Source organism: Aspergillus undulatus (genome assembly GCF_047715775.1).
Source record: "Aspergillus undulatus strain CBS 261.88 unplaced genomic scaffold BDV17scaffold_1, whole genome shotgun sequence".
Lineage (NCBI taxonomy): Eukaryota > Fungi > Ascomycota > Eurotiomycetes > Eurotiales > Aspergillaceae > Aspergillus > Aspergillus undulatus.
The window spans coordinates 282,401-304,428 of record NW_027396605.1 but is presented as its reverse complement, the minus strand read 5'-3'; the positions used below and the strand labels follow the sequence as shown (position 1 = coordinate 304,428).

The following is a 22,028-nucleotide window of genomic DNA, read 5'->3' as shown; positions in this document are numbered from 1 at the left end:
AGGAGAGGGGAGGCTTGTCGGTAACGAACTGCTTGTCTCTGTACCTGCCAAAAACGATTAACGAGGACACTCTCTTGGTCATTAGGATGGGCTATGCTGATGGGTTCAATATCTCCGACATTCTGGGACTGGGTGATCCTGAGTAGAGAATATTATCACTTACTCACCTCTAACAACTCTCTGGCTGAATCTTCTCGAACTTCACAGTTGCCCTCATGATGTAGCATCGATAACCAGTCTTCACATCTCTCATCACTCTTCCGTCTGCGAGGCCCAGGCTCCCGTTTGGAATAGGCTTTCCTTCAGAGTCTGCAATATTGCAGGACTGCCCTTCGAAACTCATGACCATGTCCTCCTGTATCTCAAAACACTTATTTGATATCCTTTCCCACTCGCCATTGAGCGCCTTTTGCCCGACAACATCGGTCATTGCGGGTTCGAAACTGGAAGTGGCGGAAGGTGACGCAAAACTCTCGTCCAGGTTGCTTCGTAAATAAATCGTGGCGCTCCCTCACACAGTCAGTGGGCAGTCGTTGCAATCTTGTAGGAGGGGCGATTCAAAAAATGCAATAGACAAAAACCGACTCTAAAATAGTGTATATAGTGCGCATCGGTATTGTAGGCTCGTGATGCCGTTTTCTCACAATATGAAGACATTGATAAAACTTCATCCGAAAAATGGGCATCAGATTTCGAGCCCAATGCCCCTCTTTGTCTTTTTGCTGACTCATCCAATAGAAGGCTTGCCCCTCCTTCAAAGAAATTCGACTCTCCTCTCTCCGGAAAAAAAAAATCAGGTCAGCATGTACAAGGAGTAAAATCCAAAGTCTAGTATTAAAAAATTAACGCGTATATGTCGTGTTATAAAAGGAACAAAAGTCAGAGGGAACTACGATCTCTGTTCATATTCTAGGAATGACAGGTCCGGTATTAAGACTTGAAAAAACTGGTTCTGATATATTCCATTAGGTACTGATGCCTGAAGTGGGCTAGGCCGAAAAGCAAGGTTGATCTGAGATGGGATGAGATGGGATGAGATGGGATGAGATGGGATGAGATGGGATGAGATGGGATGGGATGGGATGGGATGGGATGGGAAGGAATGGGAAGGAATGGGACTCCCAAGTTCTTGTGGAACCTTTTTCAACCAGATACAGTCTCCAAACGACGAAAGACTCGTTCGAAGACCAGGGTGAGTAGGGCGGATGCCTGCTGAAGCATGAAGAGCGAAGATTATCAGGCCATCAGCGCTGTCTGTTCAGTAGCAGCTCAAAATCTATTAAGGACGCTGAAGCGATTGTCCTATCCTGCCCATCATTCTTGTCCAACTTTTCCCTTGGACTGCCCTCCATAAAAAATAAATATGTTCAATTTCTTGATGACCATTCTGTCGCAAGCTTCTGAATTCTTTGGATGTCTCATTGAACCTCCCAACCCAGCAGAATCATCCTTCGCGCCTTGCCCACAGCCACCTTCATGCAATGGATCTCAGCCGCGCTTGATTTCAATTCAAGAGTTCGAAAATCTCCAGGTAAGCATCCAATCTCTGTAGAGTCCTTCTCGCACTGACGTGGAACCAGGGCAAGGTTTGCGTGTCAGGCGAAACAGGGACAATGCTGACCCTTTCCCAGCCTGTGAGGGACACGGAGAGGGAAGAACAGCTGAAAATACAAATTGGGGGTGTTGTTTGCAAGCGATTTGAGCGTTATATGATCTCCAAGTCGGATCTAGAACGGCGCCAGGAAGAGATTGACAATGACCCTTCACGCAAAGGGCTGGACGAGGCTAGAGTGGATATAAGCTGCCCATGATTGAATGCTCGCTTCTGTCACTAGACTGTTTTTTGTTTTGTTCGTGAGAATACGTACATCCTTGCGAGATAATCAAGGATTTATCCAGACAATCAAATGTCCAGGTCTCCGAGAACACTTATGTGGCCCCAGCAAGAGCCCGGAAAGCACCATGCATGCATCTTAAGGCAAGAACATAAATAGAGTGCTCTACCCTGCCTTGTTCCTCTTCAATGCCATCTCCGAGTCTCTCTTCCTTCATTAGATTGCTCCTCATTTCTTCCCAATCTTTCCCTAGGCTCCATGGCTTCACTCCAGAAGATCATTATTCGTGAAGGTACAGGAGCCACGCCAAATTTCGGTGACAAAGTGGCCTGCAAGTTTCGGGATCTGACAGCTGCTGGGGAACGTATCCCTATGTATGTTTGAAGGCGGTACATGTCTTGCGTCAACTCTAACTGTCAGTGACAGACAACTAACCGACGTCGAGTTCTCATCCGCTGGGCATGCTTTCTCAGTCCTTCTCGCAGTCATTGGTGTGCAGCACAGATTGAGCGAACATACAATGAACATCCTAAAGCCAGGCTTCGAGTTCCTCATCAGCAGTCTCAGGTCTACGAAGAGAGGCGAATGGGCCCAGATACTGAACCAGGATCCCGAGAGAGCCAAAGAGGCAAACAGCGACTTTTTCCTGTCAGTATATCAAGTCAACCATTCATCCAGTGCTGTGAGGCTGACCTAAAACAGCTCTGTGGAGTTGAAAGAGGTGGTTCGTCGACCGGAGGGCCATGCCCCTGTGTTTTCAGACTGGCAACCTCGTCCTGAAAATTATGCAGAGGGAGCTGCACCTGTGTTTCTTGACTTGAGCCCGTCATTCTAGAAATACACCACTGTTATTAAAAACTTATTTGCTGCATTGGCTACTACACAGCTATCTTATTCCCTTTTGTCTCTTCTAATCATTCTAATGGCTGCGGCCTGTGAACTTGTAGAACTGGTTTGCGGACAAACTAGGATCCTCAGTAAGAAACGCCGAGACTTTCACCTCCGTTACAATACACCACATCTGGCTGAAGTGGGGCTAAATGTGATCAAACGGGAAACCCCCGCTCAGGACCAGTGGGTGGACGAAGGCTTACTACCGACCTACTCGGCCGTTTATTTTCTCAAGAACTACACCTCACCAAAGCATGATGGAAAGTTTGCGACAAGAGAATAAAATCTTATACCGGATTTTGGAGCGGGCATCTATCAAATTCCTTTGTCCCTTGTGCTTTAAAGGCTATTCTCGTACAGACCGTTTGTACGGTCATTTTCGTGCCGCCAATGCGGATGAAATCCACGCTGGCCTTGATCCGAGGACAGGCGACTTCGCAAGATTTCATTCCTGCTTTCAACAAGCCATGAAGATTTCAATATCAACCAGAGAGCTCTTCTCACTTACAGAGGGAGGGAAATGCTTTGAAGTCGCCTTTGTTATTCAGCGCTACGACAAAGATCCGCAAAACATGACTGCTAAGGGGGACTACCAAGATCTGAATACCGGTACGCTGCCTGCCAACCACCTTCCAGAACTTATATTAAATGCTTTTGCGCCTAGCATCTTCATCAACTCATACCACTCCCCAATACGAGCTCGAGCCGTGCCCAGCATATTATGCTCCCACATACTCGGATCACCAGCCGCAACCGGCTACTATGCATCATTGTACCACAAACCAGCTTCATGGTCCAGAATATCTCCCCGCCAGCGTTACACACAACACAGAATGAGCAAAGTGGTATGGATAAACTATCTGCTGAACACTGGGGTGGCCTCTGTTCGGATGTTCTGCCCCACTGTGATCTCTGCCGGCTTGCTTATTGTGAGGATGAGCGCAGCAGAGAGAAATGTAGTGCGTTCAACCCAGATAGACTCTCCCGGTGTGACTTGAACATTACCGATCCTGCCCGGCCCTCGAAGTACAGTGTAAACAGCTCTGGATAAGTTTAGCGGGGTGGAGGTATCTCTGTACGTTCGGATCAGGGTGAATTCTGCAGACTACAGAAGAAAGTTAGCAAAAGTGCTGAGATTTTTGTTGAATATTCTCTTACGCCTTTGTATATAAGTCTTTTTACATGACTTAGAGGAGCGTGGATCTCGCCTGTTGGAAAGACAACTCCTGGGTCATCAGGCCCGGTCTCGATGTCTTTTGGAAGAGGCAATGTCCCATCTAGCCAGTTGTCCATCAGCGGGATTATCCGGCGTATCTCATGTTCCACATGCTCATCGCGAAAAATTTGCAAATGGTAGAATCGCTGCATGGTTCTCACAAAGCAACCGCGACTCTGAAGATTGATATTCTCGTCAGGTTCTTAATCGCGTTTACCCCTCCCGTGCCAAGACTACAACCGTCAAACACGTAATACAGATGAGCCTTCAAAGAATATCTTTCCGACTAATCATAGACCACTCAAGAAAGAAAAGGAAGAAACTTCGCAATGAATGGCCGAAAGGCCGTCCCCATCAAATTATGTACAACTGCGAAATGTTCAGCACCTGACCACAGGCTGGTCCCAACACCGCCTCCATCAAATTTCCGAACATGAACTGCAGACGCTTTGGCAGCATTTTGACTGCCTTCTTGAATCCTACCTTCACCAATCCCCGCACCATGAATCGACTGTATCCTGAATAAAGTAGGTCCAAATCTTTATCCGTTGCAGGCTTCCGGAGAGATTCTGCCAGAAGGGAGCGCTGTGGCGGGGATAGTTGGATTGGCGTCCGCGTCCGTTTCGTATGCGAGAAGGCCGATGGGTGAACGTTCCAGGTGAAAAGAGATAGTATGAGGAGAGTAGAATCACTAAGAATGTGCAAGAGATACTGAATATACTCTTCAAGACGTTCGGAGCCCAGACAAACCACATCGCTCTGGTACTTTTCATGGAAGCTTTCAAGAGCTGGCCGGGCAGAAAGCTGGAGAAAATCCCTAGGTAGTAGAAGTTCCTTGTACAGTCATCAGAAAATGGGGCTTCAATCGCGTGGAAAGCATTCACTAACCATGTTTGTGCTATCCAGACTTTGCGAACCAATGTAGGGAAAAAGCTTCAAATAGATTGGGTGTGTCGCAATCCCCGACCTGGGTATTAGACTGATTTATAGATGGCCCTCCCTCTTCTCCAGCACTCCTTCTTGATTCAGGGGTCATATCCTGTTTATCGATTCGCACCGAGGACACGTCAAAAGTACAAGGGCAAGCGCATTGTCTCAATACAGTCAATTACAATACACCACATCCTGCGGAAGTGGGTCGGGTCTTAATCTTGCTTCCGCTCGGGGATCGCCACTGAAAGCCAGGCTCTTGAGTCCAGGAGGGTTGCCTCTAGCCCTTATTGGCCTCCAGAACTGATGCGCGTAAATAGTAACTTTGCTCAGACCTTCTCAAGGATTCTTCGGTGGGATGTATCCCGGGTGCACACAGACGTGGGAGCGAAATGCTGTCTCGGTACAGTACGCGTCTCTCAACTCCTACCAAACTTCCGGCACCTCCGAACCGATTTCCGATCAAAGGAAGCGTCCTAATATCTGTGCCCACTCCATGCGCCAATATTCCGACCCCAGGAGAAATAGCTCCATTCAAAGCCTGGGCTGGCGGAGTGAGTGATCTGCATTGCAAGAATAAGGAAAGGTAGAATGCAACATATTATCTGCTTAGACACGGTTACTTTACATAAGCAATAATGATGGCCGGGGAATCTGTATCAAAGGAAGCTTCCTACGAGTCCGCAGACTACACTTCCGGTGGCGTGAGATCAAGGGGAAAGAGCAACAGATGCACGGATAGCCAGCTGGGAATGAAAGGCGCCTTCCTGCGTGTTTGGTAGCTCCGCTGCCGCGGTGATTGGGAACCTGAGACTAGAAGCCCCCACTGCAGTATCAAATGGCGTAAGACTTGTCCGAGTGCCTAGTTGGCGTAAGACAGGGTTTGTAGCGTCTCGCGTATGCAGTTAAACAAAGCCGAGGATCAAAAACCAACTTCTCAGTACCCAGGATCCAATCAAAACCGCCGAATGCGCCAGTAAATTATTTTCGCCTGGATCTGCGTGGCAGATTCCAAGGATCTTAGCGAGCTGTACAAGGGGCCAAACTAAATACTGCAACCAGAAGAGGCCTGCTGTTTCCAAACAGAGATAATTGCGTTGTCTTGGCCCTATGAAAGCTGACTTGTATCTTTTTGAGAATCGTAATTCCCCGGCTATCGAGGCGGTATATAACCCCTTGTACCTGACTGATAATGTGGTTTAAACAAAGCATTAGTGTTATTGTCTTTCCTCTTTACTACTTTTGTTCGCCTGGCCTTTACTCTTGGCTATTCTGATACCCCAGCCCCGATCATGGACGGCAGTTTGATCCGTCTCCCTTTGGACGAAGGCAAGCCTCCTCTAGAGGCCGATCTGAGGAAGGACATTTATATTCAGTGGGCAATAATGAATCAAAACTGGGTGATGTATTTTCTCTATTTCTCTTAACCCCAGTGTATTCATGGCTACTAATACAACAAAGTCAGAAACCAAATGAGAGTATGATGATTATTCGCAATGGGAGGTTAGAGCTCTCAGTACCGAAGCGAGATATTATGCCTCCAAACTTCAATGCGCCACATATCCTGGTGGCTATTCGCGAGTGTCCAATAATTGGGACTGTTTGGGTTGATAAACAAGGGGATGAGTTCCTGTAAGTCCTTTCTCAATAACGTAGGCTAAGCTAATGACAGAAGTCTTTTCACTCTTAGGACTGCATTCGGAAAGAACGCATTTCTCGCAAGATCCCACGTATCTCAGAGTTGGCACGATGCCCCATTTTTTGCTCAACAACATTTCCACGTTCTAAACCTGTGTGAGAGGACATTTTCGGCAATACTTTCTTCTGGTGATAAAAAAAGAGCAGAAGCCAAGTTAGAAAACCGGGAACATGAAGAAGCGCATCAAGAACTGGTCGAACACCTGAACCACCGAATGAGACGACTGGAAGAGGAAGGCGGCAACATCTCCGGACTCCCTAATGGCTGGGAAGGACTATCATCGGACACTATCTCTGAATTGTTGACCGAAGTTGAGACCGTCTACAGACATCTTCTACAGAAAAAGTTCGTGGAGCTAGGTGCATGGGTCGACCCTGAATCTGATTTAAGCCTTGACCGTCTCGAGCAGGACCTCAAAGATCTGAGGAAGTGTTAACCAGCTTGTTTTAGCTATGCATCCTCATTTTTTTGCCTTCGCTATTTACTCTGCTCATGATTTATACTATGTTTGGGTTTGTTAATTAAACGAAGTGTGTGGCAAGCATGTCAAACCTGAACGAATCGGATGTATCTGCTCGAAGAGTTTCCCAGAACGTACGAAATTATCCACGATGCAGCAATCCGCATCGGTCAGCTTCATGAACAAAGAAGATTGGACGGACTATGCTTCATCTGTGTGGACCAAGTCTACGTAGCGAAGAAATGTAGGGAAAAGAGAATGTATGGATGGGGCGATATTGTACTCTGTTGGTGTCTTGCGCCATTTTCTAGATTTGGATGGAAGAACAATCACAGACCTTTTATTCAAATCATAATATATGCTACCGTAGTGTGTTCGAGTTGTGGTGAGGATGTTGCAGCAGCAGTGCCGGGACTCATGACACTTCTTAATCAGCCAGGTTTGTACCTGGTCGTCTGCATATGACGAGGGCATCAGCCGCTTTCAAATCGCACAAGTTCATCAATATGTGGATCTGTACGGCGAGGAGAAGATACAGCGAATTTTCCCTGAGCCGGTTAGAGTATGTGAGACACCGGAGAAGGTATCTTCAAGATAGATCGGAACGAGCAAACAAGTCAAACATCAGACCATCGGGCCGACATTTCTCCGCCCGAAGAACCGATTGACTTCAGATTGAGTGACATGGTTCCTACCCCCCAAAAGCGGCATCTCCAAGTAGCCTCCACAATAGCTCACGGACTGTACATCCCGCTGTATTTGCGGAACGATCGCGGGCCATGCGTGTGGAGAATTGGCTTTCATGTCTTGTGCAGCACGCCAATGCATCTTAGGCACCTGTGCCATCAGCCTGGGTGAGTGCAAGAAGCATCTCAACTGTCTTCTGTTCAATATTCTCAAGCATTGTATTATCAATGACGTTGTATTGTGAGAAAATGGCATCACGAGCCTGCAATACCGATACCAAATCGCGCCATATACACTTTCTTAGAGCCGGTTTTCTTCTAGCATTCCCTTTTGAATCTTCCTCTCCTACAAGATTGCAACAACGATAATGGCTATATGACAAAGGCTTCAAGAAAGAAATGTCCATCGCTCGCACGGCTTACTCTGACAATAAAATCCTGTCACCGTCGAAGCCGGATTCCGTGGACCTCCTGAATATGGTTTTTGAAGTGACTCACGCTGGGAGGAACAAAGCGAACGTTCCTCGTGCCACATAGTCTACAGTGTTTTGTGCCACTCTCGAATGCTGCAAGCTCAAGCTTGTGCATGTTCTCCACATGGTCCCAGAGCTTGTTCGTTTTACTCTTTTTCTTTTCACGGTCAAAAGTAGGAAGGCTCTGGTCAGGCAGGCAAAACGGGCACTGCAATGGGTCATATTTTTCCGGAATGTTGACTGCAGCTGGTTTCCACTTTGTAGTTTTCCACTCTGGCTGAGATACTGCCACAATCTGTTGTTTCCCGCGACGGGGACTCTCTTTCCGACGTTGCCACCGAATCATGAGGCGGATGAAGTCCAACCGACGAAGATGGGTCTCTTCATCTGTTTGCGGCGCCGGCGAGTAGCAAAGTAAACGGACTGCTTCTTCTCGTTCCGGGATGAAGTAGTGATGTGGAGGTGAGGATAAAATCTGTTGTTCATTCCCTTGGCGGCAAAGCTCATCTTCATACTGCCGATTAAATATTACCGTGTCTGTGTCTCGAAAATGTCTTTTCCGGTTCTTCTCCAGGGCTTCTTCGCGGAGGCTTGTGAGGGTCCGATTTAAATTGGCGTCAGCTTCTGTCTTCTGTAGGCCAATCCCCAACTCCTTATCTTGAGCTTCCTTGACCGTAATTCCAAGCTGATGGATGTCTAAAGTCAGCTGCTGACATATCTTGCGCAGCCGCCGAACTTTAGAGTGATTACTGATCTTGCGGGATTGCTCATCGGTCAGGCGGATCGGGGCAGTATTATCCGCCACAAGGGTTGCTGTGCGCATTTCCCTTTGTACCACCTCGTTCGACGCTCGTCTGTGAAATGCAGCCGCTGTATCGAAGTCAACCTTCTCATTCAGATAATATTTGACCGCATTGGACTCATGGTCAGCAACTTGATCACGAACCGAGGCTGGGGCCCGATCTGTTCCAGCAGGTTAGCGAGACCACTACTGTGCTCATAGGGCCATACTATTGATTGCATTAATAGCACCGCGGCGGACCTCTTTCTGGGTCAAGTTCGCTTCCTGGCCCGTTTTCTTCCCGATTCTTTTGATATATCGAGCCCAAGTTCTTGCTTTCAGCGACAGCAGATCAGACGTGCGGTAGCCCTCGTCAGTGTGTTCCGGCTCGCGAAAGATGGGCAGGTCCAGCTTTTTTAGCTTGATCTTCAGCTGGATTGCTCTTCGATGACGAGGGATTGGCACTGTATATATGTCCGCCACATCCCGGATCGTAGCCACAAAAATATCATCGTCGATACCTAGCGCCAAGAGCTGTGATAGGAGGTCAAACAGGAGATTATCTTCATGCTCAATAACAAACCTCTTTCTATAACCTAGTCAGCGACCTATCTGAATTGAACATGTATCCAATTGCAGGCTCTTCGGCTTACATTCGCGGCTTTCGGTCTTCCCCTTTGGTATGAAGAAGTGTCACAATGGCAGTCAACAAATTACGTCGCCCAGGCACGGGATTGCGGATAATGTAGAATTCAACGTGCCTCCAAAGAATAGTGCCTGTCTCCTCATTGCCGGCAAGATAACCATCATCCGTCACAATGGAGCTGTCCGACGTGTAGCCGCCATTATTATCAAGGTCAGGGTCCAGTCTGGTGTAGCCCATATCTTCAGGCATGGACTCTTCTACCTCACCCAAGTGGCCGTAGATGCCTGTCTCATAACCAGAATCGCTGGTAGATCCATCGCTCAGACTCTCCGCTGAACTCTGACCATGGTCATCCTCAGCCCTTATCTTTTCTGCTGGAGGGCCAAATGTGCCATCAGGCCGAGGGTTCAATGTATGTCTCGTGTCGAATAACGAGACAGCGCGACAGGCTGAGATGCTAGACAGGTTGAGTCCCACTATTGGGTAGAGTCGCTGCTTCTCGTCCGCGAACACCGAGTCACAATGGACGAGGTGTGTGACCTGGAACTCCAAGAGATCAATCGAGTCTGCCGTGGGCTTCGGTAATGGAAGCTTCCGCAAGCCCATCTCCTTACTCACTTGATTCCTGTACTATCATCCCTGGTAAGTCTAGCGGAGCACATACTGGTAGCGCAGAGTCACCTACATTGATGCAGTCGTGACGCATATCCGGATCCATCTCTTTACCGTTCTTCAGGTAATAAAGCCTCTTAAGTGTCCTCCAGTAGTTGGCCAGGGTTCCGTCGGACTTGATAGATCCTTGGAAATGGGCCTTGATCCAGTCAAACCAAGCTTTCACATCCGCAGCGGTGAGGTTCTTCAGGAGTTCGTCAGGGTCAAGCAAGGCGTCATGGCAGTAACTGTTTGCCATAGACATTAGTTATCATCATGCCAACGACATTTCAATCAAGAGACAACTACCGATTCCACTTGCCTCGTAATGAGGCAGCGGATATGTTCGTGTTCGGCGCATACAAGGGCAGCGTCGGCCCATTAGCAAGGTGCTGCTCTCGGCGTTTAGCATAGTAGAGGTACGACTTCCGGCCATGGGCCTTCGCCCGCCGTGCGTTCCTTTGTCGAGGGAGACCGGAGTAAGCCATGGAACAAGTGGGAGAAGGAGAAAGTTGGCTGATTCAGGGAAGGAAAACGGAAAGGATATATATGGAAAGGCATGATGTGATTTATAGGGTCGACTTTCTGGAACGGTCTGCTTCTAAAGGAGCATTCCGTCATTGTTAGCCGTGCGCCTGGCTGGCTGCGGTGACTCCCTGGGTATACTTCGAGCAGTACACTGGGGAAGCGAATGGAGCCCAGCGAGGTCTGATGTGGGTCGGCATCCACCGCAGCGAGTGGGCCGCGGTGAGGCGTAACGCCGTTACAGTGCCGCCCTGGTAATTTTCAGGCGGTAAAGCAGCATGCAAGGACTGCCTATTGTAGTTTAGCTCCCGGGGCCGTGATCGCCTAAAATGGCCATGCGGATCGCCTGATCAGGCGATGCCGGCCCCCAAAGGTACATTCTGTATGTAATTTATAAATAGTTCTTAAGTACTTATTTATTAATTTACCTAACCTTGTCTTTAACAATATTAGTGCTGTGCGTCTTTCCTAGGTACTAGAAATATATCTTATCTCCTATACTAGACCCTGTACTATATAGGATTATAACTACTAGCTAACTACTTACTAAATACTTAGCTAAGTTTTATATTACCTTGGCTACTTTATTTACTGTACGTTTTCTCGGTACTTAAATCAAGAGCGAAACAAGTTAAGCAGCTACTAATCGCTTGTTAATTAGTTTAGCTATCAGACAAACTCTGCTTTAGCCTTCATAGGTGTCTTTCCTTTTTTCACGAGCTAAGCAGTTACTAAGCAGTTTCCTCCTCACTATCTTCCTGGTTCTCAGGCTCCTTGGTCATAGCACGGGGGTAAAGCTCGCCATAATTAAAGAGGACAAAATAGTTATACTTGTTAATATCCTTGTAGCAGCTTACACGGGTACCACAGGATTTACAGGGCATAGAGTACCCCATGCAAATAATTTCAGCTCTTATATTAGTTACATGAACCTAATACTAATTAGTTCATAAGCAATTAACAAGCAGTTTACAAGTACTTACAGTGCTGTCTCTCTTCTTGGGAAGGGCAGGCAGAGATACTCCAGCAGGGCTAGTGCTTGCGGTACCCTCTGCACGAGAACTCGTGGTGCTATCTAGTTCCACGCTAGCAAAGAGTCCCTTGTACTATTCTAACTAGTGATTAAGCGCTTGCTGACCAGTCAAGAAGTAGTTATAATCATATACTAATAGCCTTATCAACAGCCTCCTGCGAAACACGCCCTCTAGTGTTACCAGTCGCGAGCAAAATATCCTTGTGCGAGCTAATATATATTCTAAGGTTATTTATTAACTTGTAGTTATGCTAAGCAGTTCCCAGGCACTCAGCAAACAGTTATTAAGCAGTAAGAAGCAGAGCCTTACAGTGGCTTTCGAGCAGTCCAAAATCCTGCAGAACATTTCACCGTAGTAGATGTATAGGCAGTTATCTTCATCCTAAGTGGTTGCCAATCAGTTAGTAAATAGCTAGCGGACCGAAAATATATATCAGGCTTACCTCCTTGTATTCAGGCAGCTCCAGGCGCCCAGCTTTGGCTTCGCGGAGGTACCACAGGTACCACTTCTAAACCAATAAATTAGTGATTAGAGTATAAAAAAAGCGATTATAGTAGAAACAGGGCTCAAGATAATAATTATTAAGGAGTTTTAAAGTACTTAACTAATATTTTTAGAAAGCACTGCTATCATGAAGTTGATATATTCATAAGCGTCTTGAAAGAGGTGCCGTGGACTGAAATCTTACCTCGTAGCAAAATAGGTGGCGTGACATGCATGTGACCGCCAAGCCGATTATTAAGCAGTTTTGTGGTGCGCGACCAAAAAAACGAGGCCTGGTCACCTGCAACCACAAGCCCTGCATAGCTTGATCACATCCCAGGCTACGTCAGGTATGAACTTGAATTGAAGTGAAATGAAGAGGAGATGTAACGGAACGCGCTTTTTGTGTGGATAAGCTAAAGTATATGAGGGATATTGCTACCTGTCTAACCTACCCTACCTTCCTCTATTCAGAGTCAAGAACGGCGGCCTGGTTGCACATGTCAGTATCCTGCAGAAGATGATGGCTGAACTGGGTAGGGGTGGGCAGATGAACGTACCTTTGCACTCTCATACAACGGAGAAATTCCAGTCCAGTATTTAAACTATATACCAGTCAGCCCACCGCCCAAACAATGATCAAGAAGGAAAACTTGAAAAACAAACCTGATACCACCCCTGCCCAACAAGCACCTCCAACCCAGGAATCGTAGACCACCCGGAATCACTCGCCAGCCTCATGAGCGCGGTTACCGCCGGCTTATACGCCATCTCTAGGAGAACTCGTGGCGCATGCTCAACAGACTTGATCGTCTCGGCGTCTGCCTCCTGCGCGCGCTCAAACATGTGACAGAGCGTCTCGCGCATAACCGGGTCAATGGGTTGATCCGCGGGGATAGTCCCAATCGCCACGTGCGGGACGGACTTGAAGTCCGACGGCGACTCGACGACATGGATGTTGTACGCGCTCGGGAAAGTCGAGACCATGGACTGCAGCTTGGCAGGTGTCCGGCCGACTATGTAGATGGGGCTATAGCCCATGCTGTGCAGGGCGTAGATTGCTGCTCGGGCGGTTCCGCCGCCGCCGACGACGAGGGCGGATTCCTGCTTTCCCTCGCGGGGACCGAAGACGCCTACGTTGCGGAGGGAGAGTATCATTCCTTGCCAGTCTGTGTTGCGGCCGATGAGGCGGGCGGGGCTCTTTTTGTCGTTGCCGGGGATGGGAATGATTGTGTTGACGGCGCCGATGATTTCGGCTTCGGCGGCGACTTCGTCGAGGAGGGGCATGATGTCGAGTTTGAGGGGGATTGTTACCGAGGCGCCGCCGAAGTCGGGCGCGCGGATGAAGTCGACGACGTCTTGGGCGTTGGTGGTTTCCAGACGCGTGTAGTTATGGGGGAGGCCGACTTGCCCGAAGAGAGTGTTGTGGAGGGGTGGCGAGCGGGATTGGGAGATGGGGCTGCCGAAGAGGGCGAACTTCTTGGTCTTGATCTCGCCCATGAGAGACAGGCCCTTGCGGATCTCAGTCGCGGAGAGTTGTCCCGGCGCAGCCTTGAATGGTAGACTGGGGTGGGAGACGGGGGTCATGAATCCATTCAAGATGCGGCTCAGCTGTCCCTGGTCACCCATGTTGATGGCAATCAAGGGAACGTCGTGGGCTTCCGCGGCCCAGTTCTTGAACTTCCTGAGGGCGGTGTTGTCGTCGAGGTTCTGTGCAACGCCCACAAGTTTGATGATATCACCGTACTCAAGCGCCTTGTTGTAGAACTTGATCCATGACATGTTCGCCCATGAGAGCTCGCCTTTGGGGTCGTGATGCGATGCGATGATCTTGGAGTGCCCCTTCTGCTCGGAGACAGACCGCAGCAACTCCTCAGGGAAGGCGATCTCCAGGTCAACGAATTCGACTCCGGACCTGAATGCCAGACGGTACAGCTCCTTCGCAGCATCGTGGGCATCATCAGGGAAGCGACCGCCCTGGCACTTGGTCCGAATGGTAAAGATGACGGGCAATGTGATGCGGCTTCGCAGGAAAGACAGCTGCTCCACGACATACTCGACCGATGGAATGTCGCTGTCAGAAGCAGGGTCCTTGAGCAGGTCAACTCGCAACTCCACAGCGTCAGACCCAACGCACACCTCCTCGAGAATGTCACCCGCTTCACGTAGATCAGGCAGAGTCAAAGACACGAAAAAGGAATGCTCCTTCTGCTTGATGATGCTGAGGCTGTCTACCGAGTCGGTGACGACCTGTAGGAATCGGTTGAAGTCCTCGGACGCGCGGGCCAGACCACCAGGGGTAGCATCCCGGCTGTAGTACTGGATATTGCTGCATTCCTGGAACCACGGCTTGCGTCGTAGCCACACGCCCATCATATCCTCAACGTAGGCAGGGCGAGTCTTGTCGATAGCCAAGAAGTCCATGATTTTGCCAATCTCGCGCATGAGCAGTAGGACGTTGCCCTTGTTCTTGTGGTAGTCAACGAGCAGTTTGCGGGCTTCAGGCATTTCTACAACGCCACCACCGCAGGCGAAGACGTAGCCCTTCGGGCGCTCTTTCATCGTACGCTTCAGTATCTCCAGCTCCGCATCGCGGAAGCCTTGCCAGCCGCGAGTCTTGATGATTTCGGGAATGGTTATGCCCTCGGTAGTCTCGAGCTCTGTATCCAAATCGATGAATGGTCGGTCGAGCGCCTTTGACACCCAGTTGCCAGCGGTTGACTTTCCGGCCCCACGCATTCCAATAATGTAAATGGACGCGTTGGCTTTGTCGGTGCTGCTGAGAGCAACAGACTCTTCTTCCAGTTCCTTGCCCTCAAGCTTCACCTTGAAAAGTTGGCGTAGGGTATCCCACCAACCGGGCCATGTCTTTCCTACACATTCCTTCTCGAGAATAAGTGTAGGCTGAGGTACCACAAGAGACAGGACGCTGAAACTGAATGCAACTCTGTGATCATCATAGCAGAAAATACCGCCAGCTGGCTGTCGTAGAGTTGAGCGGTCAATTCCGTCAATTTCGAGACCGTCGTCGTGCTCACGGCAGACGACGCCAAACTTGGCGAGCTCATCCTTCATTGCTTTGATCCGGTTGCACTCCTTGACACGCTGGTTGGCAATGCCGTAGATACGGGTGGTGTGGTTTGAGTCTTTTCCGCGAGCGATAGCTGCCAGTACTGAAGCGCCAAGGAATGCATCTGTCATGGGCTCCATGTCCACATTAGGAAGTGGCCGCAAAATGCCGTCTGAAGGTCCGGTGACGGTAGTGGAGGTCCCAGTCTGCTCAACAGTGCACCCCATTGGCCTCAAGACCTCGACAGCGAAACGAGCATCGCCTTGAAGGGAGGCTGATCCGATGTTGGGGACGGTGCAGGTAGTTCCAGTGACGGCTGCAACGGCAAGAGGGTAGGTGGCAGAGCTGGCATCACTCTCGATAACGTATTCTTCAGGGTTCACATAGCGTCCTTGAGGAATGTGGTAGGTGTGCTCTTCGGTGGTGGACTTTTGGACATCAATACCGAACGAGCGCATCATTGCCGTCGTCATATCAATGTATGGCTGGGAGATGGGCTTTCCGCCGACCAGGCGCAGGGTCACAGGCTCCTTGGCGTAGGGCGCACACATGAGCAGCGAGGAGACGTACTGGGAGGACACTTTAGCAGCGAGATTGATGCTTCCTCCGGCAAATCCGCTAGACGCAGCAATTTTGAGAGGCAAGCTACCCTTGCTTTCCATAAATTCAATGGAGGCTCCGTTAGCGGTCAAAGCATCGACGAGGTCTCCAATAGGCCGCTGCTTCATGCGGTTGTTACCAGTGAGGACGCTGAAATCGACGGAGCTAGTGTTGGCGAGAGTGGCGACAGTCGTGAGGAATCTGGAAGCTGTACCAGCATTTCCAAGATATAGAGGCGACGGATAAGCTTGCATGTTTCCGCCTTTGCCGTTGACCACCAAAACTTCACCATCGTCTTCCCAGGAAAAGGTGGCAGCACCTAGCCTTTCCAAAGCATTCAACATCACTTCGGTGTCATCCGAGTGCAGCAGGTTCTTAATTCGGACGGTACCTGAGCCGAGGGCAGCCAGGACCAAGGCACGGTTGGAAATACTCTTTGATCCCGGAGGCGCACAGACAACGTTCGAGGATGGCTCGACGCCGGGGTGTACCTCAACACTCGGAGCAAGGACTACGCGAATCTCCTCATTGGCGACAACACTAGCGCGAGGCTCGTATGGCGTTCCGATAGCGGAGAGAAGGACGATCTTCTTCTTTGGTCCATCGTTCTTCTTGTCCAAAGCCATGTTGAACATCAGTTGGTCGACTGAGCAGTGCTTACCAGCCGTAAGCTTGCGAATACGAGCATCTTTCAATGACGTGGGCAGTCCGTAGGCAGCAAGGCACTTGACAATGCGGGCGACCGCAACCCCTCTGAGGATGCCGAGATGGCGAGCCAGTTCTGACTCCTTTACCATACCAATCGCGACGCACTCTCCGTGGAGGATTTGCGGTGTTAAGATGGCTTCAATAGCATGACCGATAGAGTGGCCCCAGTTCAGAAGGTTCCGGAGACCACCCTCGCGCTCGTCTGCCGAGACGACAAATGCCTTGTGCCGCGCCGACGCTAAAATTCTGGCCTTCAGAATCTCTTCAATGCCTTCGAACCGACGTTGCCCAGGCTGGAGCTCTTTACGGACAGCTTTCAGTATCGTCTCGGCGTTTTCCTCCAGGGCGGTGAATTCTTCTTCGCTAGAAATGGCAGCTGTCTTGATGACCTCCGCCATACCGTTGATAAATTCTCTCACCGGCAGCGTTTCCAAAAACTCGAGGTCAATGTAGATCTTCGTCGGCTGCCAGATCGAACCGATCAAGTTCTTCCCGAGCGGGGTGTCGATGGCAGTCTTCCCGCCGATTGACGAGTCCACCATGGCAAGCAGAGTAGTAGGGACCTGCACATAGCGAACACCGCGCATATAGGTCGAAGCGACGAAACCCGTCAAATCTCCAATGACTCCTCCGCCGAGAGCAATAACCACAGTATCACGACCGCATGGTGGGCTCTGACTCAGCATCCAATCCTCAATGTCAGCTTTCGTCTGCCGGGACTTAGAGACTTCGCCGGGGGGGGCATTGTAGATGAGAAGGCGGGGAGAAGGAGAGACAGCGGCGGAGGCTTCTTCAAAGACTTTTTGAAAGCCGGGGGTATAGATGGAGCCGATGTTCGTGTCGGTGACTAGGACGTAAGTGGTGGAGGGGCAGTCGCTGATCAGGTCCTTGGCGACATAGTTTCGCCAGAGGCCGAAGTCAGCGATTATGCTTTCGCGACCGAGGATACTGATCTTCGTAGGTTCGGACATCGTGGAGGAGAGCAGACAAGAAGTGGTACCGGAGAAATGTCGGTGCCTCTATATCATGCTGGTGGGATGTGGGATGTTGCGACGGAGCTTCCCAGCAACCTCAATTGTCCGCTGCGACGGCCCAATTAACGGTAGATGACCGGCAACTGTACTTGCGAAAGTTATTAGTTAAAAGTTATTCATGAATGGGCGTAGACCGAACACTGCGTGCGGCCGAGGGCAGGGCGCATTCAAGGCACAATGAGCGGTGCGGGATCGGGGGTCGGAGATCGTGGGCTGATGAGGACTCGAGAATCGTAACTCACCTGTACAAAAGACAAGTTGGGAATACCAGGAGGAGCCGCAGCAGGCCCGATAAATGAATTGAGTGTGGAGAGTGGTAAAGTCGAGGGCTGCGAAGAGCGGCAGGTTGAGTCATTCAAAATTGCAGGAGTCCCGTTCCTCCTGGGGATTTTTCTCCCCGCAGCTCCGATGTCGTCCTCCATCCACTCTCGGCATTCCTATTTCTACACTACACCTTCACACTCTACTTCACACGAAATCATCGCCTAGTGGCTCTCTTCTTATTCTTGTTCTGCATGGATATCGAATCGAAATTTGTAGACAACATTTCGTCCTCCGTATGAACGCCGTCTCCATCCCGACTTCCAAGTATAGCAATGAAAAAGCAAATCTCAAGCCAATAATTCACATATAATTGGGCTTTTCTGGTATAATGTCATTGATTTTGATTTGGTGACATGTCACATCAATACCGACCGTATCCGCCTTGGTTTCTTGACGAATAGTTGTCGCGGCCTCCTCGACCTCCGCGGTAACCTCCGCCTCCTCGAGATCCTTGCGATCTGTGGCCTCCATTGTAGCCACCGTTGTAGTAATCAGCCGGTGGATTATTGTAATGCGCTGGGGGTCCTCGGCCATAGTAGTCTCCTTGGCCATAGCTTTGTTGCTGATAATGGTGCTGCTGGCCATAGCCAGGGTTGTATGACCCATATTGCTGAGCACCGTACCCCTGGGACATTCCTCCACGAGGAGGGGGCGGTGGCCCCCGAGAGTAATTACCGGCGCCAGGTGGTGGAGGAGCCCAGCCAGTGGGCATTCCCATCGGTGCGCCTGGGTTGGCACCAGGCATAAATTTGGGATCGAGATGAGCAGCGAAAGGGTTCGGTCTGTCGCTACCGGGGCGGTCGCCAGATTTTCGATCGCCACCGTAATTTATCCGACCTCCTCTCCCACCACCACCACGGAACGGCGCACCTCCATACGAGCGTCCAGTATGCTGGGCTCTGGATTTGGTTGCTTGGATGTCTGCATTGTCCAGAGTGGGTTGGCCGAACTTCACTCCACGGAGAAGCATAGATTTGTGGGTATTCGTAGACTTGGGGATCTCGTAGTTGACCCTAAATAAACAGGTTAGCTATTGGCAACAATTATTATTAGGAAAAGGAAAACTTACGTGAGCGAACGGTCATCGTCCAGCGTCGGCATACCGTAGTCCTCCAAAGCTGATACGAGCGAGCTATGTGGAATGTACGCCTCGTTTTTCTCAACTTTGCCGGCCAGTCCGTCGCTTATCCTCATATTGAGCTTGTACTTTGGCGCGCCTTGCTTCTTGGAGTAAAAGTTGCCGACTAGGTCTTGGTACAGCGGATGACTCTCCGATAGCAGAAGCACCTCTCGGCCCACAGTGTTACGAGCCTTTTCGTCTTCGGACAGATGAGGGTATATCTTTTCCATCGCAGCAAGGAGTCGCTTCTCGTCGATAAATGGCAACAGGACAACACCCTGCCAAGCAAACTTCTTGCCGTTCAGGTCGACCGGGAAATCTTCCGGATAGAAATCAATGATCTCGCTGGTCGGATCGCTCATCAAGGGGTGGAAGATCTTTGGTATAGCGTGGTTCGAAGAGGCAGGAAGGACACCCATGAGTTGCTCAAAAGGCTTGAATGGAGTGCCCTTCTCGAATGACAACTCCATATCACCAATATCCACAAAGTCCGCAGCAAAAGGTGCATAATGATAGGGGTAGTACCAAGTCCAGGATGGGCACCCTTGGAAGTAATACAATAAAACCCAAGCGAGACCTTCGGCATAGGCTCTCGCAACCTTGTGACGGAATTCCTTGTCCTTTGGATCAACGCCGAATTTCTGTTCATAGTATCGGTCGGCATATCCTTCTTCCCACAGGCGAACGGTGTCTGGAGGCATGTCATCATTCTTTGCAGACTCTGCCTTGCTTGGGTCCGGGGTCTCAGTGCCCAGCTGGCCGACTTCCGCATCGTCTGCCTTTCTCTTACCGAGAACCGACTCGTCGCCTGGCGGTGCATCGGATGACTCTGCGGTGGACTCTTCTTCATCTTGAGTCCCTTGTCCACCCATCAACTTGCTCTTCAATACAGCGGCGGCACTCTTGTTGGCCATGTTAGCGCGGTAGACGTTTCCGCGATTGACCACCATGCTGTGAGTAAGTTCTCTCGTCTGACGTGCAAGTTCACCTCTGCCAGGAGTGATTAATTCCAGTCCAGGGGGGGGTGCCGCATCTCCCACAGGACCGCGAGCTTTGGCATTTGTGTGTGATTCGGTCGGGTCGTAAGAGGGAGAGCTCCGTCTTCGTTTCTTATTACGCTCTTCATTCCGTGCCTTTTCCTCCTGCTCGCGTCTCTTCTGATTGGCAGCCTTTCTCTCCTCTGCCTGTCTACGACGACGGAAGATAGCGTCTTCTTGCTTAGCAAGGCCTTGGAGAATAAGCTGGGCTTTCTTGAGATCCACGCGCCCATCTTGCGTCAAATATCCACCCATTAGCGGAATGTTATCGCGCCAAATCGCGATCAAGGTATCAATTCCATCCTCGCGGATGTCCAGAGACGGTAGGTGTGGCAGAAAATCGTTTCCAACAAAGAAACACATGAAGACCCAGTCATCTAGCGCTCTTTCAAGATCGAAAGGAAACGGTTGATGCGGAACAAAGAGTTCCGCCGCAAGATATTCTCGAAGAACCGACACATGGAGCCAAATGAACGGCTTGAGTGTGGCACCCTTTCCTTTCTCGTCGAAATCGCCGTTCTTAACCTTGGCTTGACCCCTACACTCTTCAGCTTTGTGGCCTGGCTGGCCACATAGATGGCATGTCCGTGGTTTTGAGTCTTGGAAGAAAACATCTTCTCGCAAGACCCTGAAGTGAGGCTCATGAGTTGCTAGACCTAACATAATCAAGTCCGCATCCAATCCGTAAATAACATGGCGAAGGTTAGGATCGTGCTCAGGTGAAGCACGTTGTGATCGGATGAACTCCATGATCTTGTGTTCACCTTCACCAGGGACCGTCGCATCGGAGATAATGATTTTCATCTGTTTCAGTCAGTATCCCAGCGCTTAACATCATGACAGAACACTAACCTTCTCCCACGCAGGGTCAGTGTTGAGCTTGTACGCAATCCAGTACCGCAGAGATGCGGCAAGGATGTCCATAAATGGTGTACCGGGTGTGATAACGTTGCTGTCCCACGTCTTCTGGATAACCTCTTCCTGAAGACCTTGGTCCTTGTCCCCGTTCTGCTTCGCGAGCATTTTCTGGAACTCCTGCTTCTTTTCATCTTGTTCCCTCGCCTCTTGCGCGGATCTGAAACGACGTGCTCGTTGTTGGTTCATCTTTGCGCGGGGTGCGACACCGTCTATACAAAAGGTTGAGTTAGCTGTAGCCCACAAAACGCAGAATAGGCAGAAACACAGACATACCAACAGCGATCATCAAGAGCTTCCTTGGCCGAACCATATTCACAACGCGATCCGTGTACTTGAATATCTCGATCATCATTTCCTGCTCGTTCGCGGGCGGCGGCTTGCCCTCTGGATGCGTACAGGGATGGACAATTCCGTTCATATCGAGATACAGGTTATCCATCTCTTCACCGTTCGGATTTGGGCCGGTGGCATCCACCGGGATTTGTTCTCCATTGACCTCGTACGGCTGCTCCTCGATTACCGAGGAGATAATCTTCGGATATTTTTTGGAGAGCCATCTGAACAGAGCTGGGACACCCATGGTGGAAAATCAATAGGTATGGAAGGTATACGATGGAGGAAAAAAGCGCGAGAAAGAATGTTGTATTCTTTTCTGACTTGAGCAATATAGAGTAGAAAAATTCAGTCCCGTCCAACGAGATGATCCATCAGCGACTTAATCCCGGATTCAAGTACTCGAACTGAGGAATTTGAAACAGCCGTCTTTGTTCAAAAAAGCGTAAAGAGTGAGAGTAGTGCCCAGGCTGTAACCCAAAGTATAACAAAAGGCAGCCGTGGGCGGTTCAAAGCAGACGAGAAGAACAATGCAGACTCTGAGAATGCGACAGTCGAGGATTCGTCGGCCGAG

General features: G+C 49.9%; 7 protein-coding genes across 7 annotated transcripts; 2 read left to right on the top strand and 5 right to left on the bottom strand.

Moving 5' to 3' along the window:
* Positions 1-11: 11 nt before the first annotated feature.
* Positions 12-530, bottom strand: BDV17DRAFT_2500 (uncharacterized protein). Its single transcript, XM_073756285.1, has one exon. The coding sequence runs from the start codon at positions 428-430 to the stop codon at positions 170-172; it is 261 nt and encodes an 86-aa protein (XP_073621015.1). The 5' UTR covers positions 431-530; the 3' UTR covers positions 12-169.
* A 1,563-nt stretch (positions 531-2,093) lies between these two features.
* On the top strand, positions 2,094-2,670 carry BDV17DRAFT_285918 (uncharacterized protein; the record flags this gene model as incomplete). The annotated part of the gene is made up of 3 exons (XM_073760798.1): positions 2,094-2,209; positions 2,262-2,483; positions 2,538-2,670. The coding sequence occupies 3 exons, from the start codon at positions 2,094-2,096 to the stop codon at positions 2,668-2,670; spliced, it is 471 nt and encodes a 156-aa protein (XP_073621014.1).
* A 912-nt stretch (positions 2,671-3,582) lies between these two features.
* Positions 3,583-4,094, bottom strand: BDV17DRAFT_285917 (uncharacterized protein; the record flags this gene model as incomplete). The annotated part of the gene is made up of 2 exons (XM_073760797.1): positions 3,583-3,831; positions 3,885-4,094. 2 exons carry the CDS (start codon positions 4,092-4,094, stop codon positions 3,583-3,585), a joined length of 459 nt encoding a protein of 152 aa, XP_073621013.1.
* A 2,070-nt stretch (positions 4,095-6,164) lies between these two features.
* Positions 6,165-7,007, top strand: BDV17DRAFT_285916 (uncharacterized protein; the record flags this gene model as incomplete). The annotated part of the gene is made up of 3 exons (XM_073760796.1): positions 6,165-6,277; positions 6,334-6,504; positions 6,548-7,007. 3 exons carry the CDS (start codon positions 6,165-6,167, stop codon positions 7,005-7,007), a joined length of 744 nt encoding a protein of 247 aa, XP_073621012.1.
* Positions 7,008-8,158: 1,151 nt separating this feature from the next.
* Positions 8,159-10,756, bottom strand: BDV17DRAFT_285915 (uncharacterized protein; the record flags this gene model as incomplete). Its single annotated transcript, XM_073760795.1, has 5 exons — positions 8,159-9,153; positions 9,202-9,560; positions 9,625-10,247; positions 10,303-10,516; positions 10,578-10,756. The coding sequence occupies 5 exons, from the start codon at positions 10,754-10,756 to the stop codon at positions 8,159-8,161; spliced, it is 2,370 nt and encodes a 789-aa protein (XP_073621011.1).
* Positions 10,757-12,623: 1,867 nt separating this feature from the next.
* BDV17DRAFT_248528 (pentafunctional protein ARO1) lies at positions 12,624-18,182 on the bottom strand. Its single transcript, XM_073756115.1, has 4 exons — positions 17,965-18,182; positions 12,977-17,805; positions 12,871-12,915; positions 12,624-12,800 (listed from the first exon to the last, which is right to left on the bottom strand). The coding sequence occupies exons 2-4, from the start codon at positions 17,657-17,659 to the stop codon at positions 12,777-12,779; spliced, it is 4,752 nt and encodes a 1,583-aa protein (XP_073621010.1). The 5' UTR covers positions 17,660-17,805; positions 17,965-18,182; the 3' UTR covers positions 12,624-12,776.
* Positions 18,183-22,006, bottom strand: rat1 (5'->3' exoribonculease Dhp1). Its single transcript, XM_073756114.1, has 4 exons — positions 21,395-22,006; positions 21,056-21,330; positions 19,116-21,007; positions 18,183-19,059 (listed from the first exon to the last, which is right to left on the bottom strand). Exons 1-4 carry the CDS (start codon positions 21,699-21,701, stop codon positions 18,408-18,410), a joined length of 3,126 nt encoding a protein of 1,041 aa, XP_073621009.1. The 5' UTR covers positions 21,702-22,006; the 3' UTR covers positions 18,183-18,407.
* Positions 22,007-22,028: the final 22 nt, after the last annotated feature.